Consider the following 27,202-nt stretch of genomic DNA (forward strand, 5'->3'; position numbering starts at 1 on the left):
CTCATACAAAGTCGGCAGTCAGCCAGTCAGAAACTTTTATTGGAGAATCTCCCTATTCCTGTTGAGCTCTCGTGGGCCCTGGCAGAAGTGAGTCCGGGAAGGGGCAGATTCACTCTCTTCTTGTCTGCTTCTGGACCACCTTCTCCACCTCCTTCATCAAGCGCAGGCATCGCTCTTCTTGCCATGGCAAAGCCACACACTGCACGGCAATGGGAAGACCTACAGATCCAGCAATTGCCTGCAGAACAGAAATGCACTTAATGCTCTTGGGCTGACTGTGTGCTTCCAGTACCTACCCCCAATCCCTGTACTTCACAGAAAGTACAGCCTAGAAGGACCTTTAGCGGTCATTTAGGCCATTTCTTAGCATCTCTTCAGCTGATTCTTTGGATTAATCCTTTAGATTCTTCTTCATTTTGTCTAACTGAAGTCAAGATTCCACCAAATCTATGACAAGCGAGTGGCTAGATTACTCAATATGGAGTTGAGGACTCTGGTTCAAATCCTGCCTCAGTTATTTTAACTTTATCTGCCTCAGTTTCCTCCCTTTTAAAATGGGGATAATAATAACACCCACCTCCCATGGTTGTTGTCAGGATCAAATGAGGTAATGATTGTAAGGCTCTTATAACAATACCTGGCGCCCAGTAGGTACTTAGTAAATGTTTATTATTATTAGCTATTTACTTCACTTTTCTGTGTGTTTCAGTTTTCTCATCTGTAAATGGGGACAATAATGCCTCTCTCTCACAGAGATGCTGTGAAGACCAAATGAGATAACATAAGAAAGCTCTGTTAGCTATCATTATTATTCATATCTTCAAGAGTCAGACCAGAGCATGCTCTTATGTCTTTAGAACCTTAGTTCAAATCTAGCCTCAGCTAGCTACACTAGCTGTGTGATCCCGGACAAGTCACTTAATCTCTGTTTGCTTCAGTTCCTCAACTATAAAATGGGGGTGATAATAATAGCACTCCCTTCCCTGGCTCCTTGTGAGGAGAAAATGAGGTAACAATCGTAAGATGCTTAGCCCAGTGTCTAGCACACAGTAGGTACAATAGAAACTTTTATTCTCTTCTCCTTCCTTCTCCCTCTTGTCAAATTCACAATCTCCCCCAAGAAGGGACAGATCTTTCATTTATACAAAAGTTGGCTCTTGTAGTATAATACAAAGGTATGTCTTCTATCTGCCGGCAGGGTAACATAGACTGAGTCTTGGCTCAAGAATTAGACCACTGGCCTCAGATAGATCATCTTGACTCTAGACCTCAGCTTATGCATCTCTAAAATGGGACAGTTCACAGAGTTGTTCTAAACCATACATGGCTATAAAAATGGGAATCGTTATTAGGAATATTAAGTATCACCAGAACCAGGAAGAAAACAGCAAACGTCCGAGCTTCCTAATCAGGCTTCAGGGCATCACAAACCATGAGGATATGCTCTAAGTGTGAGCTCAGCAAAGTGGTGGCTGAGCCTGGCTCACTACTGGCTCCCACTGTGGAGATTCCTCTTCAGGCTAACTCTTGGTGCTAACAGCAGCTGTCTTCCTAATGGGCCCTTTTCATCTGAATCTCCACTTGGGGAGAGTAATTCGAAGGAGCAGCTGCTGACATGCTGTCTGTGAGACCCTGAGCAAGTCCCTTCCCATCTCTTCAACTCAGTTTCCTCAGCTACAAAATGAGGAAATTGGGCTATCTCCAAGGTCCTTTTCAGCTCCAACATGCTACATGGGTTTGCCCTCAAGAGCCCTCAGCTCACACCAGGAAAGGCAAAATGCTACAGTCAGCCTTTCAGGGCTTCTTCTAATAGACCATACGTCTCCCTAGCACAGTCTTCAGACCCTACTCTTCCTGCTTTGGTCATATAATCTCAGAACTGATTTATTCTTTGTCCTTGGCTCGCCAGGGCCTGGTACAGAACCCCATTAAATCCAAAGCTCCTTGAAGGCAGGGACTGTCTTTTGCCTCTTTTTGTACCCCCAACCCTTAACACAGTGCCTGACACATAGCAGGTGCTTCATAAATGTTTATTGAGAGGCAGCTAGGTGGCTCAGTGGAAGATCCTGGGTTTAAATCTGACCACAGACACTTCCTAGCTTTGTGATCCTGGGAAAGTCATGTAACCCCCATTGTCTAGCCCTTACCACTCTTCTGCCTTGGAATTAATACTTAGTATTGATTCTAGGACAGAAAGGTTTTAAAATAAATAAATAAACAAATGTTTGTTGATTGGTTGTTGACTTGTTTGCTGTGGGAATGATAATGATTCATCTAAATTGGACCGTGTCACCTCCTTCGGGTCTCCCAACAATCCTGCTTGAGAGTGAGATTGGGAGCAATAGTGATTTCATGTTCATTTCACAAATGGGGTGGCAGAGGGCTAGAGAGCCCAAGTCTCATAGAGCTGGTATTCCACCCCAGATCTCCTGACTCTCTTAGGATATCTGGACTAAACCTTCAATATGAAAAAGACCAAAATGAATGATCTGATTGGGCTTGTGAACTCTTCATCCTCCATGGGCACTTGTTTGCTTCCCTGTATCCCTGGGTGTGTGGCCCCCGAGGCACTGAGTACCGTGGCCTCCTAAAGATGGTCCACTGAGCTGGGGAGAGGTGGAGAAGGTGCAAGCTGACCAGATAGTGGGGAGTCATAAGGGCAGCTAACCTTCTTGAAGTTTTTGTCTGCATTATCTCCATAGTAACCACGGTATGAAGCCAGCTCCTCCTCATCCTGTGCTGTCACAGTGCCCACGGGCACAACACCAGCCGGGAAGTTCAAGGTGTTGAACACTGTCATGTAGGAAATACCTGGATCCCCCAAAGAGGAGAGGATAAGGGAAGATACCAGATCTTTGCTACCCCAACCCCAAATTCTCCCATGGCCAGGGGGTAGAAGGAGTTGGAACCTTCGACCTCATGGAGCCAGGTGCTCCAAAACAAAATGGAGTTCTGGCACAAATAACCCAAAAGGATAAAATCATCTTGAGGTGATTTCCACAGGACTGTGGAAATAGAACCTTAGATGCTCTGGAATGGATTTTGCTCCAAATGAATGAATCTGTAGAACTCGGATTTGGAAGAAAAGAGTCCTCTCATGGTTTGTGGTGCCGGAAATTGTGATAAGATCATTTAGGGGGGCAGCTGGGTAGCTCAGTGTGTTGAGAGCTAGGCCTAGAGATGGGAGGTCCTAGGTTCAAATCTGACCTCAGACACTTCCCAGCTGAGTGACCCTGGGCAAGTCACTTGACCCCCATTGCCTAGCCCTTACCACTCTTCTGCCTTGGAGCCAATACACAGTATTGACTCCAAGAGGAAGGTAAGGGTTTTAATAAAAAAAAAAGATCATTTAGGACAACATTGCAAAGCAGTAACCTAAGTCAAATGAATGCTAACTCTTCCTTTATTTCTCTAATATTCCTGTCCTTTCTGATTTATATGGGGGAAGGAGGAAAGACAAGTGGGGAGCATCATTATTTTGGTTTTTAAAAGCCACCTCTGGTGAAAATAAGCAAAAAGTGGTGACCGTGTCAAGAGAAGACAACAGAATACAAGAAAACACTTAAAATCCGACTCACTCAGGCCCCCTGTGAACAAGAATCTTCTACTTGCTCCCCAACAAGATCCCAACAATTGCTCATAAACCTCTGGGGAAGGGTAACCCACTTCGCAAGGTCACCTTTGGACACTTCTCATTGGTGGATAGCCCTTTCTTCATGGAACCTAAATTTTTTCTCTTTACAACTTTCAATTCTGACTCCTAATTCACATTGGTTAGGGGTAGGTTTGGGGTTAGGATTGGGCTTGGTTGAGCTTAAGGGGTTAATGCTGGGGCTGGGACTTGACTATGGCTTAGGGATGGGGTTCAGCCCTGGCCTGAAGTTGGCTTTGGGTTGCCTTTGGGATTAGGCTTGACAAAAGGAGTGAGGTTAGCATCCCAGATAAAGAAGTTGAAGAAGTCTTGGCCTACCAACTCAGATTAATATTGCCTCCACCATTCCAAAGAATGTCCACTCACTGCAAACCCACGCCAGACCCCAGGACTTGGCCAGGGACCAAACTCTCATTCAGCCTTCTTACTTTCGGAAGCTTTTTCAGTTGACCCTATGTCAAAGGCAGGGCAGGTACATGGATACAGCACCACATCCAGGTTCAAGGCTCTCCAGTTAGAGATAAATTCATTCTGATAGTCCTGGGGACATAGGGAGAGAGCATGGCTCACTGGAAGTTCAAGGCAGACCTTGTGTGAAAATCTTGGACCACTATAACTAGGGAGGGAGGAGGGTCTCTCAGAGGATGAATTAGTGGGGAAAGGTCAGGTGCCTCTGGCATGGGAAGTCTGTAGCCTGGTGGTAGGAGCAGACCTAAGACTGGCTAAGAATGAGATGGTATCCTTAATGTCTCCTCACATGGACTTCTAAGTTCTTTCTCCTCTTGGACTAGAGCTTCCCCAAAGGCAGGGGCTGAGTTTCCCCCTCAAACCAGGGCTTCTCAAAGTCTGGTGCCATGACTGTGACTCTAAGGTGAATGTGGTTGGTGTGGGGGTCTGGGGTCTTCTTCCTCCTCCTAAGCCTTCTCTGAAGCCTTCCTGGGGTCTGCCCTGGTTCAGTTACCTCTACAGCTACATGTTGCTTCCAGAGATTCTGAGGTGTCCTGGGAAAGAATAAGATCCAGAGTCTAAGGTCATGTGGGACCTATCATATCTTCTCCCTGCCCTACCTGCCAGCCAGAAACCAAAGTATTCATTCACTGGTCCTTCAGGGAAGATCTGCTAGTCCTCTCTGCCAGGGTCAAGTCCTCCCAAATTTAGACTCCCCATGGGCTCCATTTCCCATTAAGTGAAAATATCCCATCCCACCTATTCCTTCTGAAATATCTGGGCCAGTCTTGGGTACCTTCCCCACCCCCTTACCCTGGGATCCCAGGCAGATTCCCCTTAGGTCCATGGCAACCTCAAAGACAGCCGAGTTCCCACCTTGAATGCCCTGATCATGTAATTCTGGGTTGTACAGCTATTTGCACCAATCTTCTTCCAAGGATGTGAGCTCACATTCTAGGTATCCCACTCTATCCCTTCATATGGCCCTCAAGCTTTGTCCAGGGCTCTATGTATAATCTTGGTTAATAAGTGTCTATTGAATGACCCCTAACTACATGCCAATACTGGAACTTCAATCCTAATCTCATTAAAAACTCAATATTCTCTCCAATTCACCCACTGATCAGAACCTCAGTCCTAACCCCAACACGGTCCCCAGTTGGTATTATCCCTACACAGGGCCCAGGGAATACTAGCCGGGATGGGGAGGGCTGCACACTCACCTCACTCCTCGAATAGCACTCATGGACTCTGCAAACCTAATGTCCTATGGAGGAGAGGAATCCATCAATAACATCCTTTTTTTCTGAAACCCTATTGTCCTCCGTGAGTTCCTATCCTCTCATAGTATGTCTAACTCTTCAGTGAGCCCCATATCCTTCACTGAACTTCCATGCCTCTTACTAAGCCCCCATTTTCTCTCTGAGTCCCCATCCCCTTTATGAAGCCCCATCCTCTATTCTCAAGACATACCGTGGGCCTCAGGATCCAAGAGAGGAGGCACTTAACAAAAGCTGGGAGTCGAAGAGCAGAAATTATGGATGAAATTGAAGGATCTATGATGTCCCCACAGCTGGTCAACAGAGAGAAAGGGTCATCAAGTTTCTCCAGTGCCAATCCTCACCCTGCCCATCCTCCTATCCTTAGCTCCAGGACCTCCTAGTTCTCTTAACAGCCTAGAAAGGATCCAATGAAGCAAGGGGGTTGGCGTTTGGATCCAAGGAAAGCATTTGGACCTCAGGGTAACCAGAGGTACAGGAAATTGTGCCATGGGGTGGAGGTCATGACATCCATCTGCATATTTGGGGGAATGGATGAGGACCAGAGATGATGATCTTGATCAAGATCATGCAGTGAGTCGGTCTGCTTTCCTGACTCCTCGCTTCCAATTTCCATCCTTGACTTGGCCTTCTCTTTCCTAAAGCACTAATTCTCCCACCAGCATCTCTCCACCATACTTGAAATTCAACTCACAGTTTTTCCAGAAGAGTTTTACCCCCATCAGCATAGATCCCTGGCACATATAATTTTTTCATCATATACTCGATTCGAGAGACTGAGAAGGGAATGACCTGGGCAGTGAGAGAGAGAGAACAATCTGGATGCGGGCCAGGAGGCCCACCTTCCCCAAAAGAACTTACCTTCCCCTAAATCCTTAGTCTTGCCTTGCAATGTCCAAGCTCTTCAACATGGCCTTCACTCTTCTCCTGATCCAACATCCCTCAAATAATTTCTAGCTCCTTCTCTCTACTACCACAATCCTGCTGGTTCTTCTTGGTTTGGTTGTAGCCTCCCCATCCCCGATGGTGCTTTCTCCTCCATGCCACCCAAGGTCATTTTCCTACTTGGAGTCTACACCTGGATTGCCCATGCTCATCTCCTCCAGCTACCTTCTATGTGAGCATAGGGACTGCAGAAAGTCTAGAATGCTCTAAGACTGTGACCTCTTTGAGAGCAGGAGTAGAGTCTCTTCTTTTCCCAAGCCATCCTTTAACCTGCCTCATGGAAGGACACTTGGCAGTCTCAGAGAAGATAAGCATAACCAAAATGGAGACTTGGAGAGGACTAGGGGCCAGGCCCAGCCCACAGCTTTGGAGGGAGTCAGAGATGAGAGCTGCCTTCCCCATACGTTCTCCAAGGTAGACAAGGCTTTTTGGGTATCTGAGTCACTGAAAAGATGGCAGGATCATCAGATAGCAAAGCCACTTTGGGAATCAGCCCCAGGCTGACCCTTTATCAGGTAAGGACTGGTAATAAACAATAATAAGCACATCCACTGATACTTCTGAAGGCTTAAAGGCTTGTAAAGTGCTTTACACACATTTTTTTTGTTTGAGCCTACTAACAGTCCAGGAATGGAGGACAAGTCTCATTATTCCCATTTTACAGGTGAGGAAACTGAGGTTCAAAGAAATATTGTGATTTTCCCAGGACCACAAAGCTTGTAAGTTTCCAGACTCCCCTGATGCTACCCACTGTACCATTCAACCTTTCTCACGCAGGCAGTGCAGTTTACCTCGTGTCCAGCAGCCTGGAGCTTCTCTGAGACCTCTCGGACAGCTCGTATCATGCTGGGTGATGGCTGTGTATAACCATCTGTCTCCACATAGCCAATTCGGAGGGGCTGAGTGCTGGAGTACACCTGGAGGAAGGAGAGAAGCTAGAGGCTCCCTACTTTCTCCCTAAGTCCTTGCCCACTCAAATGCTCCCCAGATTTTCTCCTCAAACACTCCTGAGTTTCTCCTGCATGGTCCCCTCAAGGTCTGCTCATTTGTCTTCCCAGAGACTCCCCCATAGTCCCATTGATCCTATAGACCCTCTCCAGGTTGATAGACAGATAGATATTGATAGGCTAAGTAATTAATGAGAGATGACAGGGTAATCAATGGTGATGGATAAGGAAGGACAGATGAGGAGAGACAGTAAATGTGATGACAGCTGATGGATTGATCTGGGTGGTTAGAGATGAGGGCAGACAATTGATCCACCAGGGACAAAGGATAAAAGATGGTCATGGAACATGAAACATAAATTGTTTTGAGTTGGAAGAAGCCTATGACATGGTCAAGGAACCACACACACACACACACACACACACACACACACACCAGCACCATTTTACAGAGGACAAAATGGAGGCCCAAAGAGATAAAGGAATATATAGCAAAGTATATCCCAGAACCCACGTCTCTACTCTTCTCAGTTTGGGCCAAAGTCTTGGCTTGGGTCTACAAGGTAAGACCTGTGAAGGCTGTCAATCCAAAGCATTGTTCCAGGTGTCTAGGCCCAGGCCCAGGGTCAAGAGGAACAAGAACAACCACGATTCACATGGGTCCAAGAATATAGAGCCAGAGAATACAGTCTTCCCACACAGTTAGCATCTTTTTTTAGCAGCTGCCGAACTTTTTTTTTAAACCCATACCTTCCAATGGGGGTTAAGTGACTTACCCAGAACTACACAGTAGAAGTATTTGAGGCTAGATCTGAACCCAGGACCTCCCGTCTCTAAGATTGGCTCTCAATCCACTGAGCCACTTAGCTGCCCCCATCCTATCAAACCTTTAAAGCAGGTGGTTTCTCTCAGAACAATCCTTTATACACATAGATATGGTCACATCTCAGTTCCCTTCATATTGTCTATGCCTCAAATAAGCTGAAAACTCCTTCAAAGAGATCCACTACTTTCTCACCTCCTAGTCTTTGCTCAAATCATTCCCAGTGCTTGTAATGCCCTTCCTAACCCATTTTGGCTCTTGAATTCTTCAGTAGCCTAGAAGGCCCAACTTGGATGCCACTTCTTCCAGCAAGCCTTCCTGATCTCTCTTACACTTTACCCAGATCATTGTCTTTTCTTGGTGTAACATGGATTATTACCTTTATGTATTTGTTCTAATCATCTCCTAGCCTGAGGGTTCCTTGAGGATAGGGACTCATCTTTTCTAAACTTGGCATCTCCCTTAGCCTAGCTCAAGGCCCTATACACAATAGTTCTTCAGGTGAAGTTTGGATAACTCCCAACTGGAGATGGTTTAGGCCTGATCAGATTCCTTGGAGGCCCCCATTCACACTGACAGTGAATTTGGGAGTAATTAGTGAAGAGAGGAAGGAAGGAAGGAAGGAAGGAAGGAAGGAAGGAAGGAAGGAAGGAAGGAAGGATTGATAGAAGGAAAGAAGGAAGGATGGATGGATAGATGGATAGAAGGATAGACATTAATGATAATGACCAAGAGGTATAGAGACCATCAGTCTTTTATCAAAGAGCAGTCATACACAACCTCCTTCCTCACCCCAATTCTGTCAAGTAGGCTTGACCTGGGAGAAAGGAGTGGGAGTTGTTGAACTCTGTTTACTGTGATACTAGGGAAAAGAGATTCAGGCACTGCCTGAGTTCACAGAGAAGATTGGACCCTGGACTTGCCCCAGCCAGATGTCATCCTGCCTAGTCACCACCTTCGACACCATCCCCAACCCCAGCTCACCTCCTTCCTGAAGGGCATGGGGGGCACTGTGGGGTCCAACTTGTACATGTAGTCTGACAGCAGCACCTGGGAGATCAGGACCAGGCTATCCACATCTTGAGCCATAGGGCCAGCCATGGTGGTCACTAGTTTTGGGTGAGAGAAAGATGAGGAGAGAGAACCTAAGAGCAGCATACCTCCCACCAGGAGAGAAACCCTCAAGGAATTTATACATATATCAGGAGAAGTTTATATTTTGTTGAAATAAGGAATTAAAAGCTACACACAAGAGTGAGGAATGAATCTAAATGACAAAAGGATTTCCCAACAGGCCAGAGCCAGAATGGGGGGAGGGGGGTCATGGATGGACAGGTCATACTTGATGACTGGCATAGTTTGGGGGAAGAAAGCTAGGGCAAACTTACCTGTTTTCTTTCCCTTTATAGATGAGTTGACGCCATTGTAACTAAAAATTGGAACATTTAGGGTTAGAAGTGGAAGTATGGAGTAGTGACTCAACCCAGTTGCCCTTCCCTGGACTTACAGCTGTCCCCCACTGGAATCCATCCCAATATCTTCATCTCTGTGACCCAAAGTGGGCTGAGTAAAGCAATAAAGGCAATCATCTTGCATTCTAAATGTAACGAACCCCCCAAATGTAGAGAGTGCAGGAGTTGGAGTGGAGAATCAGGGCCTGAGGATCAACTGCAAAATGAGGAATGTTTAGTCTACAGAAGAGAAAAAGCTTAGACAGAACATTGAAACTGAAATATTTAAAGAGCTGTCCTATGGAAAAGAGATGAGCTTTGTCCTGCTTGGTCCCAGAGAGCCAGAACTAGGAGCAGCAATGGGGTGAGGAGGGAGGGAGGGAAGGAGGGACAGAAAAAGATGTTTAGGTTCTGTACCAACACAATCTTTCCAACAACTACAACTGTCCACCAGGAGAAACAGGAGACTTGAGGGTACAATGGACTCATCCAAAAAAAGGTAGTGAGCTCCTTCTTCTTAAAAGTCTTCAAGCAGAGGCCAGTGGATCACTTGTCAGGGATGATAAAGAGGGGATTCTTGTTCAGCCTCAGAACTAGAGGCCACTGAGGTCCCTTCTAGCTCTGAGGATCAGTGATTCTATGGTCCCTGAACACTCTCGGCCCAGATGCTTATTACCTACATCTAATGATTTATGTGAACACAAATGGCATTGCCAGGACAAATCTAGAAAACATTACTAAAGTTTTTAAGTTCTTGGGAAAGAAAGAGAAAGATTTAGAAGCATAGGAATTGTTTCCATCACTGCTCCCCCTAAAGACAAGGACTGCAGAAGAAATATGAACTTGGGGAGTAAATAGCTGGTTAAGAAGATGGGACAATTTGAATTTCTCAATCACAGCTTAAAATGTAGGAATGACAGGCATCTGGTCAGGAATAGAGGGTACCTAACAAGGACCAGAAAGAACGTAATTGTCTGAAGCCTTACAAACCTAATCCAAAGAACTTTATACTAAAAAGAAAGGAATTTGGTAGAGAAAATCCCCTATTTAGCCACCAAGTAGATACCATAAAGAGTACCTATAATGAAGAAAGAACAAAAGTACCCATATGTACAAATATTTATGGCAACTGTTTGTAGAAACCAAGAGGGTGTCCATTCAGATTCTAGCTGAACAAAACCTAAGAAATAGGTTCCATTGCTTTGGATGTCTGTATATAAATAAATAACATATATATACATATAGAAAGAACAGAAAGATGAACTAGATATTCTCACATGCAAGGAGGCAAATTTGATCTTAGAGGTGTCATAGAGAGTTGGTGGAATTTGACCTATGATTGGAATTTGATTTGGGAAGTTTACCTTATTGAAAATAAGTAGTATAATTACTTTTTATTAGTTTCTTAATTTCAAGTTAACTGGAAAAATAGTTTTGCAGAAAGTTGTTCTGACAAACATCTCATACACAATTTCTACAAGGAGCTGACAAATTTAAAAGAACAAGACCTAATGGCCAAAATATAAATGATCAAATAATGTAAATAGGCATTTTTCAAAGGAATATATCCAGTAACCACTGAGCTACTTAACTGCTCTTAGAGAATGATTTCTGCAAGGATCTGGCCAAGATCATAAAAATGGGTGCAGTGAACCTCCAAAGGAGGAAAACTAGCTCAGTGATGGTAGCCAAAAGATTCTAAAAGTGGAAGTGAGATCCAAAGAATATGTCTAACTTTTCTGGAGACTATAATAGTTGGGTCATAAGGACTGATGCATGGAGTGAACTGAGGTTGGCAAGGAATGATAAAAACAGCTCAAATGGACTTTTACAGAGTTATCTGGGGAACAGAAGAGGACCAGTGAATACTTAGGTGTGTGGATTAGTGGGTATGATGATAAGGGAGGACACAGAGAAGGCTTCACCCAATTTTCATCTTACTTTTCTTTTCCTTGCTATAGACAATGATCTTTGGACTGGAAAGGACCAAACAACAATGTAAGGAATTGAGAAGGGATTGTTTCATTCATTGCACTTTTATCTCCAGTGTCTAGCACAAAGAAGGAATTTAATAAATACTTGTTGATCAATTGATTGGAAGAAAGTACTGTTGATCAAGATGAGTTCAACTCACCTCTCGCAAATGAACTAAAAGAACCATTGTCTTTGATTGCTCAGTCAATTATCAGTAATCTTTGCTGCACCATGGCAACCAAGAGAGGCTCCATAAGACTGGAGATGGGTCAGTGTTGACCCAATATTCCAGAAAGGACAGGAAAAGGAGTCTGCAAACAGTGACTAGTAAGTTTGGCTTGAGTTCCTGGCAAAACTGTAGACTATGTTATTAAAGAGATGGTTATAGAATGCCTAGAAATTGAAGCAGTGATCACCAAAAGCCATCATGACCTTGGCAAGAACAGGTCATGCCAGAGTACCACACTGTCTTTTTTACTAGCTTTACTATCCTTGTTAATCAAAGGCACGCAGTGGGGATGTTTAACATGGACTTCACAAAGACAATCTAGCAAAGATTTCTTTGAATTAACAAAGAGCTTCATGTCATTCTTGTGAAAAAGATAAGGAGGTGATGGCTGGACCCAAAGAATAGTCCTATGGAAGAATGAGACTTATTCTGTATGGCTCCAATAGGTAGAAATGGAAGATGGGAGTGGAAAAGGAGGCGTGCAAAGCGACTAGATATCAGGGGGCATTTTCCTAAGGATCAGAGCAGATCCTAAATAAAATGAGTTGCCTATGAGTTGGTGGGACCTCAGTGGAAGTCTTTATCAGATGTATCTAAAGGGGTTTCTTCTTTTCCCAGTTAGGTTAGACTAGATGTCCCCTTTCGACTCCAAGATTCTTGGATTTAGGATTTGGGGAATTCAGTGAACTCAAGTTTCTTGATTATAAATCACATCTTTCTTTCCAACAATCCACAACACTCTAGGCAGGACCCACTGCTGCCTCAAGTGGAAGAAGAAAGACTCAGGTCCTAGTCAAAACTGTACCTGATCCGGTAGCCAGTGAATTTGATGCCATAAATGCCACAAAAGGCAGAAGGGATACGAATGCTTCCACCGGTGTCAGTGCCCATGCCCATGATGGAGCCTCCAGAAGCCAGTAGTGCACCCTCTCCTCCAGTGGAGCCCCCAGGAGTTTTCTTTGAGTTCTGGGGGTGCACAGTCTGGCCAAAGATAGGGTTGCTACAATCAAAGCTACAGAGGGAAGCAGAAAGAGAAATGTGAATCACAGATCTGCTCTATCCCTCCTTTCCCTCCCTGCACCTGAGAGTCACCCCAGAATCAGTACAGTTTTGGTCTTCAGGGTTCTTTGGGTTTTTTTCTGGGACTTCTCATCTCTCCCAGAGATGGGCTACATAAAGGGAACCAAACTAGCTCCTTTGACATAAGAACCACAAAAGAAATTTCCATTAAGTACAATATATTACATGCTGAGTTCTAGACTATGAGAGCTGAAGAAAAAAAAAGCTTAGAAAAGAGAACAGAGTTGAGCTTAGAACATAAACCTTTAGAACGCAGATATAGATTTTAGCATACAGTATTAAAATAGATGGTTGAGCTGGAGGAAACCCTAAATGCACAGCAAAGTTTGTTAGCCCACAGAATGAAGGAATGGCTAGAACCCAGACAATAGTAGCTGGAAATGACATCAGAGGCCATGGAGTCCAGCTCTTTCCTTTGGCCAGGGGGAAAATTAAGGCCCAGAGCACCAAAGAGATCTGCCCTGAGTCACAGGGGTGGGATCAGTCTTCTGCTCCCCAGGTTGGCAGCTGCCCCTTGCCCACCAGCTGCTCTCCCTGTACTCCAGACCTGAGCAGGGTCTGGGGGATGTTGGTCTTGACAAAGGGCACTGCTCCTTGACTTTTCAGGACTTTCACTATGACACCATCTTCCTCTGCAGGCTTTCCCAGGAAATAGGCCATGCCACAGGTGGAATCATGGCCCTGTAGAAGAGGGAAGAGAAGAAACATCAAAGATCCTGCTGCTCCCAGCCTGCAAAGTGCCAGTTGCTGGGCTCTCTCCTGTCCACCCTCCTCTTCAGGAATTCAGCAGCCCATGTGAATAACACAGAAATGCTCATGATAATGTACACCCCAGGCCCTCAGTCCTTTCCCCCCAGAAGCCTCAGAGGGCAGGCTTCTCCACACACACTCACACAGTGGTCCATGGGATCACATCGTCATGCACCTTCATGGTCTCTCCTTCCTCCATTCATTCATCAAACCCATTTCATGCCACCCTATGCAAAGCTTCAGGCCATGCTTCACAATCCCTCCCCCACTCCTCTGCTCTTGCTCTTGTAAGAGTGCACCCCCTTTGGCTATAGGGACTCACCTTGTAATCATAGGGGTCTTTGAGACTCACAGGGACCCCATAGAGTAGTCCCCGCTTCTCCTTGGGCTGTTGTTTCAACTCCTGCACCCGAACCTCACAGTCCTCCAAATAGTCAGTCAGACAATTCAGCTCAGAGTGCACCTTCAGGGCCTGAGTTCAGATGAAGAGAGACTGCTGTGAAGTGTGGGAAGGACTGAGAGGTAGCCTTCCCTCCAGGAGCCTTTCCCAGCTTTTCTGCAGGAGGACACAGCCAAAATGCAGAGGGAACTCTGCTTTCCTCAGCAGCCCCTCAGAATTTAGAGTGAGGTTACTGACCCTGTCCACCTACGCCTGGGATCTGACCATCGAGGCACAAAGCAGCCCAGATGAGAGATCCAGGGGGAGGTGGCATTGCGAAGGTAGATCAGATGGTTCACTCTTGACTTCTTGCAACTTTTTCCTCACCTTTTCCATGTAAACCCAGAGGACGCTATCAGGGCTCAGGGATCCTTGTCGTAACTGGTGGGCCAACTCCTTGAGGGACAGAGAGAGGATGTGCTCTGGGTCCACTTTAGGTGCCTGCAGAGAGAGAGAGAGAGAAAGAGAGAGAGAGAGAGAGAGAGAGAAAGAGAGAGAGAGAGAGAGAGAGAGAGAGAGAGAGAGAGAGAGAGAGAGAGAGAGAGAGAGAGAGAGAGAGAGAGAGAGAGAGAGAGAGAGAGAGAGAGAGAGAGAGAGAGGTAGATAAGAGATGGGAAAAGAGAAAAACAGGGGAAGAGAACCAGTGTTTGAGCTTCATATAAGCAGGGATTGGGGCAGAAATCCATTCAACCTAACTTAATTCAATTACCTTTTTCTAAACCCTAACTTTCTGTCTTAGAATCAATATTGTTCAAGGCAGAAAAGCAGAAAATTGTCCAAATTTGGATAATTAATATTGTCCAAAGGTAGAAAAACCCTTAGGTTAAACAACAGGGGTTAAGTGACTTGCCAAGAGTCACACAGCTAGGACATATCTGAGATCAGATTTGATCCCAGGACCTTCCTCTCTAGGTCTGGCTCTCAATCCATGGAGATACCCAGGTGCCCCCCTCAATGACCATTTATTGAATGCCTACAGTGCGCCAGGAACTGTATGTACATGGACTTGTAGATAAAAAAATATAACAGGGGACAAGCCAATGAGTCTAGTTCTTAAGACCATGTGCAGTGGGCTTAACTGATGCAATTCCCATCTGCGTTTTGGAATGGGTGAAACATTCTGTTACTGGTTTTTGGCCTACTGATTATGTGATCAAGGGTCGGGCAGTTGATTGGCTCTGTGTCCAATTGGGACACATTCAAAGGCACTAATTTATCCAAGTGAAAAGGCTGGCGTCTTCATTCCTGCTGATTGTGTTCAGGCAAATTGGACAGAACTAAGCCCTTCATGGGATAAGAGACCTTAAACTTTTCTTTCTCCCCTCTCCTCCTCCTAAGACAATGTTGCCGGGAGCACACTACTGTTGTTTCTATTTCTGTTTTGACTGTTTGCCCCCAATTTAACGTGAAGGAGATTGGAGATGGTCCTGCCCTTATGAACTTTCAAAGGTCATAAAAACAAGCCATGGGATGCCCGGAAGATAGAGTTCATACCTGGATTTGCCAGAAGTCAGATGGAGAAGAGGAAAAACAAGAGTAACCTGTTTGATTCTGCCCATGTAGCAGAGATGTAGATTCCTTCATCCACTGGCTGTGCCACATTTGGAAGGAAGCTTGGAGGGGCAAATGCTATGTAGGAATTTTGTGGTCTGAGCCCACTCCCCTAAGGGCATGGTAGGGTATAGAAGCATGTGTGCCCCAAGGTGTGTGTTGGGGAGATATTTGTAACTTCTTGCTATATTTTTGAGGTAAATATCCCTTTGGAAAAGTTAATTGATGAAGGGAATTGGAGTGTTAATTGGAGTTAATACCAAGGTTAAATGGAATTGGGATGTTAATCACTGATGATTAACAGTGGTAAGAACATGCTGGAATAGAGGCTTGGGCTACCTGCATTAGAAAAAGGCACCCACTAACCCCTCAGGGGTACCCCTAGAACTCTGAGGGAGGAGTGAAGTTGACATTATTATGAGAGAGCAAGTCCATACTCTCTGACACCGTCTCTATTTCATATATATATGTGTGTGTGTATACATGCCCAAACATACACATACATACACATATATGTCTCATTTCATGAATAAACATTTTTATTGAAAGAGGAAGAAAAAAGATATTCACGTGAGAACTATATGAAGAGAACTTTAGCCTTTAACTAACTAACTCTAACCACAAAACTCAGACAATTCTGAGAGGATTTGGATGAGAGCAAAGACTGAAAGAGAAAAGTACTAAGTAATTGTAAAGATATCTATAGTGCATCGTTTTCCAGCAGCTAATTTTAATGGCAGGTTATTTCTGGGAAACTATATCAAAGAAATGCTTTGTGACTATTGTAGGATAGAAATTTGTGCCATATCCAACAGGATGATAGATTTGGGGTTTCTCAACCTAACTTAGAGTTAAGTCACTACACCTTAGGAGGCCCTGATTTGAGGCATTAGCAGCCAGGTAAGAATCAAGACCAGAAAACCAACAGTCAGAAATCTGATGAAGCTAAGGGCAGGAAAGAGATCAGAGAAGCCTATGTGAGAAGCTACTTACAGAAGTTCAGAAATCAGAAGAGAGAAAACAAAACACAGAAGTTGTTAGAAATCTAAGTCAGCTTGCTCTTTTGTGGTGGCAAAAAAAAATTGGAAAATGAGGGGCTGCCCTTCAATTGGAAAATGGCTGGACAAATTGTGGTATATTTGGTGATGGAATACTACTGTGCTCGCTCAAAGGAATAATGAACTGGAGGGATCCCATGTGAACTGGAATTGTTGTGGGGGTGAAGAGGTACATCCCTGGGGTTCGGGAAGGATACCTTTTGCAAGAATGCAAGACTCCAAAACTTAGCTTAAAAATAAAAAGAGAAATTTATTAGTTTAGGGATTAATGTTGAGAATGGCCAGGAGGATGGTACAGGTGGAACAGCAAGATGGAAGGCTGCTCCTTGGAAGGACAGCATGGATGGAAAGGCCGTCCCCCAGACGACATCAGTTCTGGGGATTTTATACTCTTGACAACATATGCTGTGTCATGGTGTGGACGTGACTCTAGAGTAACAAACCCTCAGAAGTTCAGTTAGGGGTTTGGTTATCTGACTGGTAGGGAATGACCCTCATAAAAGATTCTTCAGTTTTAGGAAACAGACAGATGTCTGAGATATAGCCTGATAGAATTGAGGTGTAGCCTGGAGGTGCATCTCTCTGTCCATCTTAAATCTAAAGGAGGATCAAAGGAGGACAAAAATGTCAGGGTCCCATCGGGGCCATTAGATGTTTTTAGGCTAGGAGTCATGAGGATGTAAGGGAGCAAAGGAATTTCACTGATAATAGTTTGCCTGAGCTTCTGGGGGTGCAGTGCCCATGTCAGAATGACCTCCAGGAAGTGATGCAGAATGAGAGGAGCAGAACCAGGAGAACATTATACACAGAGACTGATACACTGTGGTACAATCGAACGTAATGGACTTCTCCATTAGTGGCGATGCAGTGATCCTGAACAACTGGGAGGGATTTACAAGAAAGAACACTATCCATATTCAGAGGAAGAACTGTGGGAGCAGAAACACAGAAGAAAAACAACTGCTTGATCACATGGGTCAAAGGGATATGGTTGGGGATGCAGACTCTAAATGATCATCCTAGTGTAAACATCAACAACATGGAAATAGGTTCTGATCAAGGACACATATAAAACCCAATGAAATTGTGCATCGGCTATGGGAAGAGTGGGGGGAAGGGAGGGAGGGAAAGAAATATGATTCTTATAACCAAGGAATAATGTTCAAATTATAGATATGAGGTGGCAGGAATGAGTCAGAAATGCAGGCCTTATTAATTATCAATGAGCCACAGCAAAACTCCGATCAGTGGACTACTCAGAAGGCTTGTACCGTCCAGTGATCCAAACTTAATACTACACAGGTCGGAGAGATGATAGAGAACAGAAAGTGCCTGGCCAAAGGCCAGGTCCCAGGTGGGAGAGATAGAGAAGGATTAAAGATGGAGCTTGGCCAAGCTCCAGCAAGGACAGGCATCAGTGAGTGCTGAGATCCAAGAGGAAGAGAGGAAGAGAGAAGGTGGAGCATGCTGTGGCTGTATTTAATCTCTTTGATATGCAAATATACACAATACATAGGAATGATTATCATTGGTCAATGACAAGGTATAGGTGTGGTTTCTCTTAACCAGGTGAACACAAAGAAACCTGTTTTCCCTCCTAACCTGGGGGAAGCTGGGGTCAAGGGTCAGAGGCTTTCCTAGCCAAGTGCAAGACTGAGCATGCTCTCTTCTAAGACAATCTGTACATACTAACTGTTTCCCTTGCCCCTAGACAGGTGTGGACCTCTACACTAACTCAGCAGAAAGAAAGAAGACAATTCCTGCCTTCAAGAAGTTTATATATATTTTTAATTTTTTTAAAACCTTTACCTACTGTAGAATCGATACAAAGTATCCATACTGATCTTCTAAGGCAGAAGAGTGGCAAGGACTAGGCAATTGGGGTGGTCCTGCCATAGCCTCTATACACACTACACACACACACACAGTCTTTCTGTATGTGTGTATGTATGTGCATACATATGTAACATCTAGCTGCATGTCGTAATTTGGACAACGAACATTCTCCATCCATTTGTTTTTTCCTGTGTGGATGGTCGAGCCAAATTCTTCAGTGGTAACAGATCTCTTCCAGAAGACTGTATTATTCTGGGATTCAAAACATATCAAACCTGAGCATCTCAAGAACCTCAAAATCTATAGGGACTTCCAATCTCTGCTGATATTCTCCATTATAATGACCAGTACCTTAGGTAAGCAGATATCTCCCTGCAATATGCCTCATATGATATTTATTAACTGAGCATAGATGAATGAGATTATTTTGTTGTCGTGCCTTTCAAGGAACTTTCATGTGTGGATAGGTGACACCAATTTGGAAGGCAGTCTTTAAGGTTGCATTTTCTTCTTTTTAAAAAGAATTTTTAATTAAAAAATATAACCCTTTCCTTCCATCTTGGAGTCAATACTATGTATTGGTTCCAAGGCAGAAGAGTGGTAAGGGTAGGCAAAGGGGGTTAAGTGACTTGTCCAGGGTCACACAGCTGGGAAGTGTCTGAGGCCAGTTTTAAACATAGGAACTCCCGTCTCTAGGGCTGGCTCTCAATCCACTGAGATACCCAGCTGCTCCCTGCATTTTCTTCTACTGAATTAAATTCTTTAATTAATTAAAATCAACAAATGTAAGTATAAAAGTGCCCCCTTTTGTGGGGCAGAACCGGGACCAGAGTTCCCCAGGTAAGGGTGAGGGAAAATAATAAGTGTCTCACCTGCTGCAAGTGAGTACAATTTAATGTAGAGTGTTACATCTTTTAAAGATACAGATCACAGAAAGTGAAAACAATCCTCTGAGAAAAATTCTTGGGAAAGTATAACAAGAATTATAGATGTGGCACCTGGGGTAGGATAATGATTCCAAGTGTCTTCCAGGTTCATAGGACAGTCAGCAACAACATGCCTTGCCAGCAAAAACATGTATTGTTATGCTAAGCAAAAAAAAAAAAAAGGTGGATGGGAGGGCACTCAGACCCATTCTCAGAAAGACTGTGAGATCTCAACTTCTGACAAGGGCACTCAGATCTTTATCTTAGATGGACCCAGAGTTATCAACCTCTGTCAGTACTCTGAAGTACTGAGAGAACTTGTATTCCTTTCAGTCAATTGAATAATGAGAAAAATGGTTTCTTGGATATCAATGGGAACCTATTTGTTCCCTACTAATACACTCCTTAAGGAAGCTCATTTTTTAGAAGACTCATCCATTTAAACATGTACATACGCAAATAAATACGAAGTAGATGCAAAATTAATTCTTTCAGGAGGTAGGAGGGAAACAGTAACAACCAGATTTAGGGAAGGGTTCATGTAGGATGTAGCACTTGAATTAAGTATTAAAGGGAACTAGAAATCCCAAAGAGTGGAGATAAGGAGAAAAAACATTCCAGGCCTGGAGGAAAATTATGCACAGACACAGAAATGATGGAATAAATGAAAGAAAGAATGAGAGTAAATTAATAAATGAGATAATAAATGGAAAGATGATTAAATGTGGAGTAATGGGTACTGGATTCAAATTTGATCTCTGCTACTCACTACTCTTTTAGCAATGATAATAATCTGTAGCTCTTTAAAAGTTTGAAAAATATTGGATCTCACAATGAGTTGACCTATGAGTTATGTGCTTTCTATAGGTATTTTCTCAATTTTATATACAAAGATCTTGATGCTTATATTGGGAAAATTACTTGCTGTGGACATGTAGCTATTATGTATTAGAGACTGTTTGAACCTATATTTCTTGGCTCCAAATTTAGTACTTTATTTCTCTAGTTCTCTCAAACTGAATTTTCTAATCTATGAAATCAGGAGACTGGACTTGGTGACTTCTAAGATCCCCCTAGTTCTAAATATATGATCCTGCAAATTAATAAATAGTAAATAAATTGTTTGGGGGAGGATTCTCAGAGTGGTTTCATCTTTCACTGCTAATATGCTGCCATCTTGGCTCTTTATTTATTTAAAACCCTCACCTTCCATCTTAGAATCAATACTGTGTATTGGTTACAAGGCAGAAGAGTGGTAAGGGCTAGGCAATGGGGGGGGGGGTAAGTGACTTGCCCAGGGTCACACAGCTAGGAAGTGTCTGAGGCCAGAATTGAACCTAGGACCTTCCATCTATGGGCTTGGCTCTCAATCCACTGAGCTCTCATGGATTTAATTACCATTTCTATGCTAACAGTTCTCAAATCTACATATCCTGCCTCAATCACTGCTGACCTCTAATCTCAAATCTCCAATTTCTATTTTTTAATTCTTACCTTCCATCTTAGAATCAGTACTGTGCATTGATTCCAAGGCAGAAGAAAGATAAGGGCTAGGCAATGGGGCTTAAATGACTTGCCCAGGGTCACACAGCCAGGATGTGTTTGAGGCCAAATTTGAACCTAGGACCTCAAGTCTCTGGGCCTGGCTCTCAGTCTCACCAAACCACCTAACTGCCCCTCCAACTTCTTTTTAACATTGATACTTTTCAGGATCCTCAACCTAGATGTCTAATGGATATCTTAAACTCATCATACTCAAAACTCAACTTATTATCTTTCTTCCTAAACCGTTCCCTCTCCAACTTCCCTATTAATGTCAAGATCAACACCTTCCTCCCAGTTCCTCAGACTCACAACCTAGGAGTCATTCCTCACCCACCACATCCAAGCTGTTGTGAAGGTCAGTCGATTGCACCTCTGCAGCATCTTTTGTCAATTTCACCTTTGCAGCATCTCTTGTTGATTTCACTTCTGCAGCATCTCTTGTTCATTACACCTCTGCAGCATCTCTTGCCAATTTCATTTCTGTAGCATCTCTTAAATACCTTCCCTTCTCTCCTCTGACATCCCTGGTAAAGATCTTCATTACCTCACACCTAGACTATTGCAATAGTCTTCTAGGAGGTGAAAGGGTCTGTTTGCCTCAATTCTCTCCGCACTCCATCCTGTCCTCCATTTAGCCACTAAAGTGATTTTTCTAAAGCACAGATCTGATGGCTCTTATAGAATTAAATATAAAACCCTTTGACATGAAAAGACTTTCATAGCTAAGTCTTACTCCTTTTCTACTCTTACACCTTATAACCCTTTCTATATCATACTTTCCCTCTTTTAATTAATTATTTATTATGTTATATATTATAAATTATCTAAATATTTGGAGATGTGAGATCAGAGGTCTGCAGTGATTGAGACAGGCTATGTAGATTTGAGAATTGTCAGCATAGAGATGGTAATTAAATCTATGAAAGCTGAAGAAATCACCAAATGAAGAAACATTTAATTATTTATCCTTTATATAGCTTATTTGTCCTTACTTGTTTTCTCCCCCATTAGACTGTGATCTCCTAGAGGGCAGGGACTATCACCTGCATTTTTTTACATGGTAGGTACTTAATCAATGTTTTTTGACTGACTGACAGATCAGTAGAGTTGGTATAACAGTTCAAATCTTTTCTTCTAGAACAATTTAGAATTCTACCACAATAGGTCAGCCTGTGGGTTTTGGTTTTTCTGGATCGGATCTAACGTTTTCTTGTAATGGGAAATTCCCTTTACCAGAGAAGGCTGGTCTTGCTCAGACACCAGAGACACTGAGCCAACCAACAACAATAGACAACATTTACAGAGAGCTTTTAGGTTAATAAAAGACTTTGCAGGTCATATCATTTGACCTTCACAGCCACTCTGAGGTAGGTACTTTTATTTTACAGATGAAGAAACTGAGGTAGAGAAAGATGACTTGCCAAGAATCTCACAGCTATTAAATATCTGAGGCAAGATTCAAACTCAAGTCTTCCTAACCTTGGATTCAGTGTTCTAGCCACTGCATCACAATATTCATCATAGCCAGCATTTTATAAGCACTTTAAGATTGGTAAAATATTTTACAAATGTTCTCATTTGATTCTCATAGCAACCCTGGAAGGCAAGTGCTATTATTACCCCTTTTTACATATGAGGAAACTGAGGCAGGCAGAGGTTAAGTGATTTGTCTGGAGTCACACAGCTAGTGTCAGAAGGCTTTGAACCCTGGTCTTCCTAACTCAAAGTTGAAAGCATTCCATCCACCATCCCACCTAGCTGACACTACATGTCATACTTGGGACTTAAAATCCAGTATTCCTCTCCCCATAGTTGGTTCAGCTTCCTGCTGCTGAGAGTATTACCAACAGTGAATTTCAGCTGCTTGGGAGTAAAGTATTATACAGACATATTACATATTTATTTATTTTTAGGAGATTCATTTCTCAGCTCTGTCCTGGACATTCTCTAGATGAGAAGTTTCTCAAATAAAGCTAATGACAGAAGGGAGGGGGCAGGGACATTTGTCCCTGTTGGAGTTGGAGAGAGCCATAGCAGGGGAGTCATAATAGGGTGAGGGGAAAGAGACTTTGGAAATGAGGAGATCTGTGTCCTATCATGGCTTTGCCACTGAATTGCTGTGTGACTGTAGGCAAGCATCTTTCCCTCTCTGAGCTTATTTCTACCTTGAAAAATGAGGGTGGTTGACTAGATCTTTTCTAAAGTCCTTCCTTAACTTTGATATTCTGTGATTCTATGGGAGGAGAGTATGGAAGGAGCTGGTCTCTGATCTCTGGAGAAGTTGGACAATCCAAGACAAACTAGCAGAGGGATCCCTTCTTCTCCCCATTTTCCTCTCCATCTCCTTCCCCAGAGTCATAAACCCTCTCTTCTTCCTGGGAAAGGATCCCAGAAACTATCTAGTTCTATCTTCATGGTACAGAGGTGGAGATAGGAAGAAAGGTAAGTGATTTAGCCAAGGTTACACAGGTAGTTTCAGTGGTGGTATTTGAACCCAGACCCTGCAACTTTCTTCTTTTCCTTCGACATGGATATTACATCCTCTGTGGGACAGCTCCTGGAATCAGTCCCCTTCAGTGCTTGCGGGTCTGAGTTAGGGCTCCTCCTTACCTCTTGAGTTCCCTCTAGCCAACTACTCTGGCTCTCTCACTGGTGCTTAGAGGTATCCTATCTCCCCAGATAGACTAGAAGCCCCTTCCATGTCAGACCCAGGCCTTGTTCTTTCCTTGCCCTCCTATCTCCTTCTGGCACAGGACTAGGCACCCAGGGAGACACTGGGGAGGACAGGGTCTAACAAAAAGCTGAGGGTGGGGCAGCAGCTAGGTGGCACCGTGGATAGAGCACTAGGCCTGGAGTCTGGAGGACCTGGGTTCATATCTGGCCTCACACACTTCCTAGCTGTGTGACCCTGAGCAAGTCACTTTAACCCCATTCCCCTAACCCTTGCCCTTCTGTCTTAGAATTGTTACTAAGGCAAAAAGTCAGCTTTTTTAAAATCCAGTGGACTGAGCCCCAGGGGACATTGCTCAGCTTTTGTTTGAGGGCTAGATGGGGGGGCTCTGCAGGAGCAAGACTGAGGGTGGAGGGGACAGAACCAGGAGCTCTGGAGCTGCCAAAGCCCTTTCCTCCCAACAGGCCTGTGAGGTGGATCTGGTGAGGATTGTTTGTCCCACTTTTTATAGTCAAGAAACCTGAGACCCGGAGTAGGAAAGAGACAAGAGACTCCATCGCAATGGCAGCCACCCAACAATCCCAGCACCCTGGGCACCTTCATGGTGCCCATGTCCTCACATTCAGTAATCCTGGCAGCTAGGTGCCGTTATCGTCCTCACTATCCAGAGGAGACAACTGAGGCACACAGTGATTTGGGTCAGGCCCCCCACCCCAAGAACAGCCCCATCCTCTAGAGGCCGACCCTCTCTCAGATGTGCCTTCATGATTCCCCCTCCCACAGCTGCAGCTGCTCACCACCAAACACACACACATACACACGCTACACATATGTGCACATGCAGAAACACACTCCCTCCAACGACCTCATTAGACCTGTCTAGCCTGCTCCAATCCTGGTGGGAACAGCCTAGTCTCTCTGGGCGGATTGATTTATCCAACTAATTAGCCCCAATTAATATTAATACATTCTTCTCCCAGGCTGTCAGAGCCTGACAGGAGGCCCTGGCTGCAATCAATCTCCCCATCACTGGCATCCTGGTGACGCTATGGGTCAGGACAGCAGCACGAGGCTGGAACAGCCGGACCTTCCTGGCCTGGGGCTCCCTTGGCTGGGCGCAGACCATGGGCCCATCCCTATTCTGTCTGGGCCAGGGCCCTGTGGGAGTTGCCCCCCAGCTCCAGGGACACAGAGCTGGTTATAAATGATGGCCCCAGGCCTGGGGCTGCTGGACTTGGGGACCCTGCTGTTTTTCCTCTTTCAGAGAGAGGGCTGCTTCCACAGCAAGAAGGATCTGAGCTAGACCTAAGGAGGACCTCCCCAATAGCAGGGGCAGCGAGATTTCAGCAGAAAAGTAATCAGAAGTACAATCACCACAGAACAGAAAATAGACACTGTGCCTCAGTGTCTCACCTGTAAAATTGGCAGCCATCCAAAGTTCCTCCTAGCTCCAAACCCTGGGTCTACTAGGGACATCCCTCTCCACACACATCCCAAATATTTCCTCCAATTTCTCTCCTTCCTTTGGAGTAGAACCTAAGATCACAAACCTTTTGTCCCCTTCAATGTTCAAACTGAGGTCCCAAGAAGAGCTGGGGCACAGGGTGTGCAGGGGAGGGACACATTCCACTAACCAATGAGTGAGGAACAGAAGGCATGGCTCTGAAAATGACATTCCCCTGCTCCAAGATCTTCACTGGCTCCCACCGACTCTGGATGAAGCCAAGTCCTTCTGTCTGCCTCCAGCCTCATCTCCCACTGTTTGTTCACTATTTCCCTTATACACCTCTGCCCCACTTTACTGTGTACACACCAAGTTCATTTCTGCCTCCAAGTCTTTGAATCCCCTCCAGATCCAAAGTACTGTTCTATTTCCCTGCTAATGGTAGTGTGGTGGATAGAACTCTGAATCTATAATCAAGAAGACCTGTATTCAAATGTGATCTGACCCTATCTGTGTGACCCTGGGCAAGTCACTTTGTCTCTGTCTGCCTGAGTTTCCTCACCTGTAAATGAAGACAAAAATAATACCTCTAAAGATTGTTGTGAGGATCAAATGAGGTAATATTTGTAAAGGGCTTAGAAGGCACAGTACTTAGCACATAGTAGGTTCTCAATAAATGTCTATTTCCTTCCTTCTCTGCTGTTCGATAGAATCTCCAGAAGGCCCCAGACTTTTGGAGACCCTTGAGGTCAGGGCACAGGTTTGCTCTGTCTCTGTAATCCCAGAATGGGAGCTCCCTGAGGGCAAAGTTCCAACCTATCCTGCCAACTTTACTCTCAGAACCAGGCTGGAGAAAGGGGAACTCAGTGAAGTGAAGGGGGGGTGCAAAATCCTTGCTGCTTCCATAGAGTCCAGCCAAGCCAAGCCCTTGGCTGCCCCTGAACATTTCACCGGACCCTGTGTCCCCATTTCCCCTTGGATCATGGACCAAAACTCTTCCACCTACCAAAAAGCAGCCTGAGCTAGTGGCTGGCACCCTCACTGTGAGTCTCCCCTCCTCTCTGGCTTCTTCCTAGGCAAAATGACCTTAATGATCCCTGTCCAGGATCTCAGTGGTTTGTGGTCAAGATCCAATGAGGAAGAGATGCTCAAGATAATTACACTTATTAGTGCCTCTTGAGATCTTTCTAAACTGTACAGGCTTTGACTGGAGGAGAGAGAAGACCAGCAACCTGTGTATGGAACCTCAGGCAACTCCCTTCTCTCAGAGTTGAGTCGCAATTTCCTCCTCAGAAAATGATGGGCATAATATTTGCATAATCTCCTTCAGGAGGCCATTGGGAGGAAAATGTTTTGTTAATGGTTTAAGTTCTAGAGAAATGGGAGCTGGACATTTTTCTTGTGTTCCTCTCTGTGAACCTCAGTTTCCCCCTCTGTCAAATGAGAGAACCATCCCAAGTGGTCTCTAAGGTCCTCCACAGCTCAACAGTTGCTGGGTGAACTGGCAAGAATCATTTCAGTTTATGGGGCCCCCACATCCTCAGAGGGTCTCTTTGCTGGCCAAAGCCTCTCCCATCCACCCCAAACAGACCCTAGAGCTTGCAAGGGCCTTGTCCTTGGACAACAGAATAGCTCCAAGTTGAGTCTGCCTCCCAGATCCCCAGCTGGTCCCTGGCAAGGGAATAGTGCAGGTTTATCTGGGTGGGACTGCCAAGGTGGGGTTACCTGCTGCTTTAGCCGTTCCACTGCAGCCTCCATCTTCTTCATAGCCACCTCCCTCCTCTGCTGAGCCTCTCTGATCTTGGCCTTGGCCTGGGCTTTGGCTGCACATTTGCAAAGCAGCTTCGTGACAATCAGGATGACCAGCAGGGCCAAAAAGAAGGACAACAGGAACTGCCATGGGTTCTGGAATGCCTCAGAGACTCCTTCCAGGTAGCGCATCCTGCAGGCAATCAGAGGAGTGATCTCAGGACCAGGCTCTCTGACTCCTCTGCCTCTGATCTCTGGCCAACAGGCAGTCTTAAGGCAGGCAAGGCAGGCTATTAGACCGTATGCCCTTTAACTCTGGTGTTTTGGATTCTTCTGGCCAAGTTCTAAATCTGTGGTAGAGAAAAGTGATTAAATGAGCAGCTAGACTTGTGCCCTAGGCCTTCC

General features: G+C 44.6%; 1 protein-coding gene across 1 annotated transcript; it reads right to left on the reverse strand.

Moving 5' to 3' along the window:
- Nucleotides 1–27,202, reverse strand: LOC100023917 (vitamin D3 hydroxylase-associated protein-like). The gene is made up of 15 exons (XM_001375294.5): nucleotides 26,774–27,202; nucleotides 14,345–14,458; nucleotides 13,901–14,050; nucleotides 13,376–13,509; nucleotides 12,554–12,760; nucleotides 9,483–9,523; nucleotides 9,079–9,203; nucleotides 7,116–7,241; nucleotides 6,074–6,171; nucleotides 5,573–5,672; nucleotides 5,323–5,366; nucleotides 4,614–4,653; nucleotides 4,081–4,192; nucleotides 2,669–2,811; nucleotides 1–238 (listed from the first exon to the last, which is right to left on the reverse strand). Exons 1-15 carry the CDS (start codon nucleotides 26,987–26,989, stop codon nucleotides 110–112), a joined length of 1,779 nt encoding a protein of 592 aa, XP_001375331.3. The 5' UTR covers nucleotides 26,990–27,202; the 3' UTR covers nucleotides 1–109.

Source organism: Monodelphis domestica, chromosome 2 (assembly GCF_027887165.1).
Source record: "Monodelphis domestica isolate mMonDom1 chromosome 2, mMonDom1.pri, whole genome shotgun sequence".
In the NCBI taxonomy this organism is placed as follows: Eukaryota; Metazoa; Chordata; class Mammalia; order Didelphimorphia; family Didelphidae; genus Monodelphis; species Monodelphis domestica.